The following is a 12185-nucleotide window of genomic DNA, read 5'->3' as shown; positions in this document are numbered from 1 at the left end:
GACGTACCTCGTTTCTAACTTGTGGGGGCACAGCGAGGCACTGATTGTGGCAAAGGTATTTCTTTACAGTCTTAGAACCGCCTTTGCCCTGGTCCTTATGACCTAATTGTAAATTAAATTGTGATTTGATTGTGAACTGGCGTGTGATGGACTTGATATAAAGTGAAAAAATAACAGATTTGTTTTTTGTTCATTTCGCAAATTTAAAGTTGAGGAGCACCCAGTTCGACTTATTGGTGGTCATTCCAACGTATCGGGGTTGGTCGAAGTTTTCTTCAATGGTTACTGGGTAGCCGTGTGTATGAATGACAACACTGGTGAACTGTACGGACGTGTAGTCTGCTCACAACTCGGTTACGACGGACCAAGCGTGAGCACGAATGAACAGTTCTTCACTGGTGGGCACGGACATTTGGTTAAGTATGGTATGGATGCTGTACAGTGCGCTGGAAACGAGACTAAGCTGGTGGATTGCGCCTTCAAAGGCTGGGGAACTCGTAGGTGTCCATCCTACTCTGTCGGTGTTGTGTGCCAATCAGGTATGAGCCTATAACATGGATAATGCATTTATGTCGTTTCCGGAGGGCCAGCCTATACAGGGTGTCCCACATAAATGGTAACTTCCAGGGACATTGATATCTTGGATGCACACATCTGGTCATGCATCACTGAGTTCCATTGTTTTGACAAATGGTGTGTAATAACCTTTTCAGGACAGTTTGAGTAAAACATTGAAAACACAGCCACATCTAAGCCACATCTGAACAAAACAGATTTTCCGACATTAGGTTTTGCAAGCGAACGGATACGCTTACACTTACGCTTAGCTATCCGTATCCGTTTTTTACTTACGTGTAGCGAGCGAGATATGCGTGTCGTCTGCACGTTTAGTAGATAGTGAGTGGCGTATGACGTCATACGTGCAGACGACACGCATATCTCGCTCGCTACACGTAAGTAAAAAACGGAAACGGACAGCTAAACGTAAGTGTAAGCGTATCCGTTCGCTTGCGAAACCTCCCTGATATCTTGTGATGCCGCATCGCGAGTTAAATTTCAGGAACTTTCGGGGACACAGTAATGTCACTGAATCATTCCTTGGAATGACCTTCCACATGACATAATTTGACACCTTGAGATTTTTTTAGGGGGGGGGGAGAACAAAAGAACAAGGTTTTCTGCAATCAACTCCCCGACCTTCAGGATTTGCAGTCCTGCATTTTGCACGAGGTGGACAACCTGCAATGGTTACTTAGATGGCATAATGGGCCACGGAAGATATGCGCCACTGCTGAAGACTTTGTGTAAAAAAGGCAGGTGGACATAATGTGGAGGGTGATGTATGTAGTAAGGTCTTGAATCCTGAATGGTTGAGATTATCATTTGACAAAAATTGTGTGTGTTCATGATTTCATAAATTAACATTTCCCATTGAAACGTCTTATGTCTGGCTGTATTTACAATGTTTTAGCCTAAGCTTCTAAAGAAGCTTTTTACATACCATCTTAAAAAGCAATGGAAATCAGTGACGAATGACCAGATGTGTACCTCCAAGATATCAATGAAACACATAGTTTATGATAAAACCATACTTGTAGTCATAAATATCATAGTTTGTTAATATTATCCCTTTTTGTGGGTTACCTTTGGGGGGGGGGACAACCTGTATAGTCCACCTGTACCTATCTCACTGACTGACTCACTCATTGACTGACTGACTGACTGTCACTTGTCACTAAGCCTGCTTGTTGGCTGGTGAAAGCCGGGCAGTCTCATTGTAATAGATTACCTCCATATTAGGCTAAATCCAGTCCATTGTGTACACAAGATGCATGGCAAGACTTCCAGTGATCAGCTTTACTAGGCTTGCTTTGCTTCAACAGATGTTGAATTTTTTTTTCGACGCGTCCAAAATGAATTGCAAGTGACTACTCGTCCTCTTTTCAAAGCATCCTTGTTTTAATCGTTGTTCTACTTTTGAATATAATAATACTGTGACGAAACTTGGAGGTCTAAGGACTTAAAATTAGTGCGATGGCTTCTGCTCACCGGACACAATTTAACAGATGAAAAGAACGGGCCAGTGACTGGGTATAACAGAAAATTTGGGGGAACATTGCCCGAACACAGATGAAATAAAGGGAGAAGATGGAAACGAAATATACCGTCTTGGGACTCTCTGATCATTTAATAATTACATTTCCATAACAAATCATTCATAAGGTCTACACTTACAATGCATAAGTCAGTGTTCCATTTTTTTCTGGTCCGAGGTGATGCGCATCCGATTCGAATCGTAGATGGCATGTCAGATACGGCTGGTCGTGTTGAGGTACTGTTCAAGGGAACATGGGGAGCTATATGCAGCGATGGATGGGATAACGCAGATGCTAGCGTAGTATGCCGGCAGCTAGGCTACTTCGGCCCAAACGTCTCGGTGATTGTTCCACTGTACTACGGCTCAGACTTACCACTTTATCTTACCAATGTCGGCTGCAAGGGTCACGAGGACAAGCTCACGAACTGTCCTCTCCGATGGTGGAGTGTTCCATGTTTCACACTTGCAGGTGTACGATGCCAAGCAGGTGAGAAAACTGACCAGCCAAACGACCAATATGACCGACTCCTAGACCGCTTGTCCAGCCGACTGCAGCAAACAAACCAACCAAACAGCCGACTGACTGTTTGAACAACTGAACGACCAACTGACTGATCGACAGACAAACCAGACGACCAAATGACAGATCAGATGACCTACTAACCAACAAACCGACCAACCGTTTAGCCGACAGACTGACAGACCGACCGGCCGACTGCTCCACCGTATGACCGCCCAACCAACCAACCTAGCCGATCGACCGACATACCTACCGATCAAGAGACAACAACCTGACCACAAATTCTCTCACTTATCTCCTTACCAATGCCTCTTCCCCAAACCTCCACTCCCGCCTTTTCTCCACATCCCACAAGAACTGAACACATTTAAACAGATCTACAATGGCGCCTTTACGACGATTCTGATACATAGACAGAGAATGACGATGTTTTCTCTAATAATCTCCGTGGTTTGAATTCATCTAATTTCAGAGGATGAGTACCCTATCAGACTTGTTGATGGTCCATCGAGTACGGAAGGTCGCGTTGAGATGTTTGCCAACGGCGAATGGGGAACAGTATGTAACGACGGTTGGAACGCCAATGCTGCCAGTGTCGTGTGCAGGCAGCTCGGCTACAACAACGGGTCCAGCATATCTATCGCCAATGAACTCGTTGAGCAGAGCGCCGGTGTTATACAGTTAAGTAGTGTGAACTGTAGAGGCGATGAAGAGAGACTGATAGATTGTTCATTCCCTTCCTTGGGGGCTTATTATTGGACCTGTACCGGACATGGAGCTGAAATCGGCGTTATTTGCCAAGCAGGTTTGGAAGTTGTACTTATTATAGACCAATCCAGGCTCACTGTCACTGCACACTCACACCATTGTTGTGTTTTCCAACTGTGTCCCCCTTGATCACGTGACACGTGAAGCTGATGTTCAGATGATCCGTCTTACGCAGTTGATTGACCAATATCAGTAACAACGCTTTCGCCATTGAATTGTCCTCATGTGGATGTACTTTGATATGGTCCGGTAACTTAGAGCTAATTTTGGGGAAGATCGTGAGAAGCACCTAATTTGGTACACTTGCTGTCTAGGTCCCTAGAAGTCATCCTAGAGGAGGTACCCAGTTTTGGCAGCCTAGATCAGGCTTAGGTCAAAGTTTAACATGTGTGCAATACTGCATATAGTTGTCGTAAATTTCCACAAAACTCTGATATTTAAGGTTCTGAATAGCATAAAAGGATGCCAAACAACAGTACTATAAGACCTACCATATCAGAAGAAAATCAATCAAAAAGCCTTCGCCTAACCAAAAAGTGGAGTTTACTCTATTTCCAAATATGCTGAGTCAGCACTTTTGAGAAAGCTTGCTTTTTGTTTTGTTAATGTCAAAGAATTTTTTCCCATTATTTCTTTGGAATGTGATAATAATCACACAAGCATTAATAATGATCTTCCTTTCTTTTATTTATTAGTAATGGTTTATCATTATCTTAATTAAGCGTCAGTTTGCTTCAAATGATGTTTTTAAAGTTGCCATTATGTCTGCATATGTGTATGTATATGTATTCTCATCACATTTAACTCACAAGGCATGAAGGTGTACAATCAATTTCCAGTATTCTAATCTTGGTCCAGTGTAATAGCTTTGCCCTATTACTACTATAGTTACCCGTGTTTGATATAAGTTTAGTGTGGAAGGTGTACATGCATGTACTTGGATGTCGAGAAAGGTCAGTACTGCATACTGAGCTCTTAAATTGTTATAACCTGTTCATAAAGGTTTATTTTCTGATTTACAATATATTAATTCATATTTTGTGGCCAAAACTCAAGAGAATGCACTGCACGTTTACAATCATTCCTCATCAATAGATTTTAATCATAAATCTTAGCAACCTACGGAATAGTTGGCTATTCTCCAGCCATTGGCTCCGGTCGAAAAAGTTGTTGAGGTCATATACTTCTGGACCACATTTTCAAACTAGCCTTATTTTCATCATTGAGAAATATAATATTTGGCATGATAAAGTGTGCACATTTATATGCATTTAGGTTTAGCAACTCGCAATTTTACATTTTGAGCTTTTATGGAATGAAAAGTGTTCTTGAAAATCTCTTGCTTAATTGTGAATCAATCACACACAAGGTATAGGACAGCAATCAATGAACACATCAGGGTGCTATGATGCAAATGAAAAACAACTTGCTTGCACATATCATTACAGATATTTGCCTCATCCGTAATTATACATGCACATTGTATATAAATGTACGCGTACGTATAGATCTACCGTCCACCGTGAAACAATGACACCCAAAGAATAAAACTGTAAACTGGAACGACCAATAGATTTTCAGCAGGAAAAAAATGGAATACTCGAAATTGTCCATACCTTTTCATGCCCTGTGAGTTAAAACGTGATATGTATACAATACATACATATGCATACACAATTAGCTTTAAATCATTAGTGAAATCAAACTAACGTTGTGATTAGGATAATTAATAAACCACGTATAATTTATAAATCAATCAAAGGAAGTGCATTATTTATGCTCGCTGGTATCCTTGTGCCGAAGTAGTGATACGAAAAAAAAACTTCCTTTGTCTATAAATTTTACATAACAGAAAGCAAACTTCCTAAAAAGTGCTGACTCTGCACTTTTTGAAATGGAGTAAACTCCACTATTTTATTGGGCAACGGCTTTTGATGGAACCTTTTCTGAAATGTAAGGTCTTATCGTTGTAAGACATCGTTTTATGCTACTAAGAGTTTAAAATTTCAGCTTTTTGTGGAAATTTGCTTCAAATATATACCGTGTAGTACACTCTGTGAATTTTTGACCTTGGCCTGACCATGACATAGACCGCCAAAACCGGGAAGCCCCTCTAGAAATCCTAGCATTTGGGGCAATATGCAGATCCGTTATTCTTTTCTCCTCTTTTTAGATGAAGACTTCTCCATTCGTTTAGCTGGCGGCGGTAATCCGAAATCTGGCCGTGTAGAATTGTTTTTCAAAGGTCAATGGAGCACTGTATGCAACATGGAATGGGCTGATTCGGACGCTGACGTTGTTTGCAGACAGCTGGGTTTCTTTGGGCCCAGTATCGCATTCACCGGAAAAATCCCGGATGGGGAGCTGCGTCCCTTACATATTTCGTTTGAAGCTTGTCGTGATGATGAAGCCAGGCTGGCGCAGTGCATTCTCGAGGAAACTATCCCTGGCTTCTATGGTTGCAGACGCGACACTGCTGCGGAGGTGATATGCCAAGCAAGTAAGATTTCAATAGAATCAAAGTAACATCTATCTAGCATGTTTCAATTTGTGATAGGAGGGAAGGTGCTTGTGATGCATCGTTTCGGATGCAGAGCTCATTATTCCACAACTGTCAGTAATGAATCCAGGTAGTAGTAGTAGAAACATTTATTTCAATGTTGCCATTTCCAAACAATAAAATGTTACAATGCCGAACATATTATACACAGAGAGCAAATTGCAATGAATTATGTAATTGTGTATAATAATGTACATGATCAATACTAGGACAACTTTACGACAACATTTAGGTATACGGTGAAGCCTCGCGCTTTTGTACCCTAACCTATCGACAGACAAGTGGACATGACCGAGAAAAACAGAGACAGTGACAAAGGACAAAATGGACAACAGTGAGACACACAAAGACACAACCTAGAAAAACAGTTACACGTATGAGACGAGGGCATATATCTAGATTCATAAATTATAACTAGTTGTTCGAGTAATAATTGAGTAGATGTGATCTAAAGTTTTTAACAAAGACAGAGAAGGAAGGTGCTGATTTTAAGAAGTCATATAGACTATTCCAGTATGATATACCACATTGAATAACGCTATTTTTAGACAATGTTGTTCTGTTAAATTGGACATATACATTTCTCCTACTAGTGCTTCGGGTATTATACAAATGGATATCAGATGTGAGCATAAAGAAGGGGTTGAAACAAGTAGGTAATGCATTGTGTGTAAACCTATACATAAATTTACCCAGGTTAAAGTAGTATAAGTCATTGAATTGTAAGAGTCTCAAATTCGCAAATAAGGGAAGGGTATGATCACGATAACCAGCATGAGATATTAATCGTACCGCTCGCTTCTGTAACATGAGCAGTTTGTTGCATTTGGATGGTGAAATACCCCAAGTGGAAATTAAATAAATTTAGATATGGCAAAAAAGGAATTGTACAAAATGTGTAAGATTCTACTGGGGAGGTAATATTTTAAACGATTCATTATGCCAACATTTTTTGATTTTTTTGTCGCTATATCATCGATGTGTTTTTTTTTCCATGTGAGATGCTCGTCAAAAGTAATGCCCAAGAATGTAGTGCTCTTTACTTGACTAAGATTGGAATCGTTTAAAATGAAGGGAACACTGTGATTGAGTATATTTATACTGATGGGCACAAAAAATCATATAGTTCGATTTCAACAAATTAATGCAAAGCTTGTTAGCTAAGAGCCACGTACTAATTATTTTCAATTCAACATTAAGGTTTCTAATAGCAGTATCAACATTTTTATGAGTATATAATAAACTAGTGTCATCGGCATAAACAAAATGAAATAATGTCAGAGGTGTTAATGATATCATTAATATAAATGATGAAAAGTATTGGGCCTAATACAGAACCCTGTGGTATTCCACATGTAATATCTCGATAGGGAGAATTTACACAATTATAAGACACGTACTGCTTTCTAATACTCAACTTTTAAATAAATCAAGTGCTGTTCCACGCACACCGTAGTGTTCCAACTTACTTATTAAAATATCATGATTGACTGTATCAACAGCTTTTGACAAGTCTAGAAATATGCCAATCGAGAAATTATAATGTTCAATCGCGGTACATATTTTACTTAGAACATAGGATGTCGCCAGATCAGTTGACCTTTTTAGTCTAAAACCAAATTTTGCATCAGGCACGATATTGTGCTTGTTCATAAAAATATTAATCTTGTGTAAATTAACTTTATATATTAATCTTGTATAAATTAACTTTTCAAATAATTTGGAAAATGTGGACAATACCAATATGGGTCTATAATTACCGAAGTCATGCTTACAACCTTTTTTGTAGATTGGTGTAACCTGTGCTATTTTTAAATCATCAGGAAACACTCCAGCTGTCAAGCACTTATTAAATATGTCGGTTAAAGGCTTCGCTATAGAATACCGTGCTTGTTTAATAACAAAATAGCTTAAGCCATCAAATCCGGAGGCCTTGCCAGAAGGAAGTTTATTAAGATTATCCACAATCTCGTCTGGGGTAACAGGTGACAAAAAGAATGAGTTCGAGCATGGGCTCTTTAAAAATGAACGAAAAGAAGTGTTACATGACGGTAGTTTGCTAGCAAGGTTATTGCCAACATTGACAAAATAATTATTAAATGCCTCAGCAATCTCCATGTTACCTTTAAGATTAGTACCATCTGGTTAAAAAAAGAAGGGTGAGCATTTTGCTTTCGCTTATTTAGAAGAGAATTAATTACATTCCAAGTACCTTTAATATTGCTTTTTACTTCATTACAAAATTTTATGGAGATAACTTTTTTTTGATAATTTAATAAGAGAGTTAAGTTTATTTTTGTAGCAAGTATATACAGATTTATTGTGCGAAATAGGTTTCTTCCTGAATTTTCTATACAAATAATTGTTACGCCTAATTGAATGGGGATTTTAAGTTTATCATAACGGCATTTTACCTCGTGTAAAGGAAAGTTTTTGTTTTAAATTTGTGTAACATGTAACAGAAATGTATTGTACATACTATGAATATCATTTGATGACGTTATTTCATCCCATTCAGTATCATTCAAGTCATGAATAGAATTGTCAATATTATTGTGGTTAAAGTCACGCTTTTTACATTTGCGATCAGGTTGCTCTCTTTCTTTAAGGTTTTCAATTACTAAAATTACAGGAGGATGGTCATTGATATCGGTCACCAAAACACCGGCAGGATGAGTTTGATAAACATTGGTAAAAACATTATCAATAAGAGTTGCACTTTCCGTAGAAATCCTGGTTGGTTTGTCGATAGTAGGATAGAAAGAATGAGATAATAAGGTATTCAGGAAGTTTTGAACGCTATTATCAGTATCACATTCCATTAAGTTGATATTAGAATCGCTCATAATGTAACACGATTTATTCTCACTATCTATTTGTGATAATATTGTATCAATACTTTCAATAAAGTCATTACATGTCACATGTCACGCAAGGAGGTTTATAAACAATTCCAACGATAACGTTCGCTTTAACTTAGATAAGTTTGGTACTTGGAACACTAAAATCAGTGATACCTCGCGCGCCCGCATTTTGTTTGAATGTAGCGCGCGTAGCATAGGCCGAGATTTGTCGGGTCAATAATTTTGTTGCTAGCGCTCTCTAACGCCGTGGCGCCGTGAACCGGCTGCTTTAAGGGAACTAAATCCTAATCAATTCTGGGAACAAGACTATGTTGAATTGAGATAAGATCCCCCAATATGTACGAGTTTAGCCTCTCAAGATAGATCCTGAAGGGTTTTCAGACTGTATTTTTATAAAATATTATGAGGCCGGCGAAAATGATACTCGATCTTCAGCCCTGAGGCACATAGGAAACAAAGGCATTGTAATATTCAGTGTTTTACTCGCAAGCATGGCGAATGTATAGCTAAACATCTGATTTTGCATGAATTGATGAAGAATTTAATGTAAATCATTGAATGTCGGTATTCATATTCATATTTATATTCACACAGATGAAACTTTCCCAGTTCGTCTTGTGGACGGTATGTCCTATGCATCCGGACGAGTTGAAATATTCTTCAACGGCCAATGGGGAACCGTTTGCTCGCTTGACTGGGACTTGGCAGACGCCACGGTTGTATGCAATCAGTTGGGCTTCGACGGAGCAGAAGCTTCAGTCTACCATTCCCTCTTTGGAGAAGGCACCGGGCCTGTTGTGATGAACCGTGTTCAGTGTAGCGGCAATGAGAGCAAACTGGCTGATTGCCCTTTTGCCGGATGGGGAAATACACGAAACTACTGTGAAGATATCGTAGGCGTCATATGCAATAATTGTAAGTTTCCAACTGTTGATTTACAATGGACCGAGTCGCTTTTATGTGTATATTTGCAGTCGACAATTTGAATCCGCGGTCTGATTGGTCACAATCTTAATATCATTGTAAAAGTTCCACATTTACATAGCATTGCATGATGAAAACTAATCGGCCAGTTCAAGGTTCCTCGAATTTTATGTCATGACGTCGTCAAGTTGCCCTTGTCGATAACACCAGCGAAGTAAGGTCAAATGGCAGAGAAAGCATGATTTAATGCAGGTCTGTTTTGAAACATTTCATCTTGCATATTACCAGTGCTTCTTTATGATTATATAAACAGTAACATAATGACCATGTATTGTTAGGCTATGGCGCGGATAGAAATGCCGTTGTTGGAAAACGACTCTAAGCTGTTATCTTATTAACTATACGGCACAAATTAAGAAGACGTTTACAGGCAATAGACTATCGGCTAGTATAGTTGTAGGATTCTAATCAACTTTCCCAGAATCTTCCCGCAATGACATCATCATAAGCATTGCTTATCACCTGATAACTTCATTGGAAAAGACGGTTCCGGTGAAGTTGTTCCAAATTCCACAAGTTATACCGGATACAATGGACTTTTATTATATTATAATCATGCGTCGTAAAGTCAATGAGTATTATAATCATGCGTCGTAAAGTCACTGAGTATTATAAGCATGCGTCGTAATTACTCGTAAAGTCACTGAGTATTAGGCGAGGCGTCATAAATAAATTAACCGTTCGCACGCGTGCGCACGCGTTCCTTCCCGTTCTGAACGGCCCCCGTTCCTTCCCGTGCCGAACGGCTTTTAGAACGCGTTCCGTAGATCGTGCTTGGGCAAGCTTCACTGAGGGGGTATTGTTATGTTAATCAACCGTTCCTTTGAGTGCGAGAACGGGAGCAGCACAACAAAGATGCGAAGAACAACTATGTGTATATACTTGTACAGAAAAAAAAAATCCGTTTTGGTTTGGAATTTAAATCAGATTTGGAATTTGAAAACCCGATATCGTAGCAAGCATTAAATAAAAAAAAACATTTCAGAGTTTAGACAGCATGAGCAGGTATGAGGAGTTTGATAAGATTTATGCCTTTTTATCCTTAAATATCGTTGTCTGTCGCTGGGCGGGGCGAAAAAATATGTATGGTCTAGGTTATATTAAAAATGCGGAGATTGGAAGGGTTAAAAAAATATTGCAAAGGACTGCTTTCCCCGTTCAAGGTGCCCGTATTTGTATACGTCCCCCCTGTACTGTACGGGCTAGCCTGTAGCGACGAGAAAGTTTGTCGGATACTTTTAGTGCCGATGAGCTCTTCGTGTGTGCACAGACCGTGACTGGCCTTTTGTTGTATAAGAACGCGTTCGGAACGGGATGCCGTGAGCCCGCGTGCGAACGGGAGGTAGACGTAACAAAAGGCCCCGTTCCTAGCGTGCGCACGCGTTCGAACGGTTAATTTATTTATGACGCCTCGTCGTAAAGTCACTGAGTATTGTTCGCATGCGTCGTAAAGTCACTGTGTATTGTTCGCATGTGTCGAAAAGTCACTGAGTATAATTCGCATGCGTCGTAAAGTCACCGAGTATTACTCGCATGCGTCGTAAAGTCACTGAGTGTTATTCGCATGCGTCGTAAAGTCACCGAGTATTACTCGCATGCGTCGTAAAGTCATCGAGTATTATTTGCATGCGTCGTAAAGTCACTGAGTATTATTCGCATGCGTCGTAAAGTCACCGAGTATTATTTGCATGCGTCGTAAAGTCACTGAGTATTATAAGCATGCGTCGTAAAGTCACTGAGTATTGTTCGCATGCGTCGTAAAGTCACCGAGTATTACTTGCATGCGTCGTTAAGTCATCGAGTATTATTTGCATGCGTCGTAAAGTCACTGAGTATTATTCGCATGCGTCGTAAAGTCACTGAGTATTATTTGCATGCGTCGTAAAGTCACCGAGTATTACTCGCATGCGTCGTAAAGTCACTGAGTATTGTTCGCATGCGTTGTAAAGTCACTGAGTATTATTCGCATGCGTCGTAAAGTCACTGAGTATTATTCGCATGCGTCGTAAAGTCACTGAATATTATTTGCATGCGTCGTAAAGTCACCGAGTATTACTCGCATGCGTCGTAAAGTCACTGAGTATTGTTCGCATGCGTCGTAAAGTCACTGAGTATTATTCGCATGCGTCGTAAAGTCATCGAGTATTATTTGCATGCGTCGTAAAGTCACTGAGTATTATTCGCATGCGTCGTAAAGTCACTGAGTATTATTCGCATTCGTCAGTTGGTAACGGAATGGTTCTCGGATTTAAGTTCCCTTGAAAAAAAACCCAGGGCAAAGAATCAGAAAGAATAAAGGGACTTTTATTTCATCGATCAGGAAGGGGGGTGTTACATTACTTGCAGTTCTTCAAGGTGAAAGAAAAGGTCCTGATGCCAGAATTTAAAATG

General features: G+C 39.7%; 1 protein-coding gene across 1 annotated transcript in view; it reads left to right on the top strand.

The window, feature by feature from the left end:
- The window catches only part of LOC119741237, a 55824-nt gene that overhangs the window by 30129 nt on the left and 13510 nt on the right, over nt 1-12185 (top strand). Inside the window, 5 exon segments of the mRNA XM_038216980.1 lie at nt 210-539; nt 2274-2585; nt 3091-3423; nt 5560-5886; nt 9405-9725. Of these exon segments, the coding sequence (XP_038072908.1) occupies nt 210-539; nt 2274-2585; nt 3091-3423; nt 5560-5886; nt 9405-9725 (1623 nt within the window).

This window comes from Patiria miniata, unplaced genomic scaffold, assembly GCF_015706575.1.
Source record: "Patiria miniata isolate m_02_andy unplaced genomic scaffold, ASM1570657v1 HiC_scaffold_5, whole genome shotgun sequence".
NCBI classification, from domain to species: Eukaryota; Metazoa; Echinodermata; class Asteroidea; order Valvatida; family Asterinidae; genus Patiria; species Patiria miniata.
Note: the sequence above shows the minus strand (reverse complement) of the source record. Positions and strands in the feature narration are given on the sequence as shown.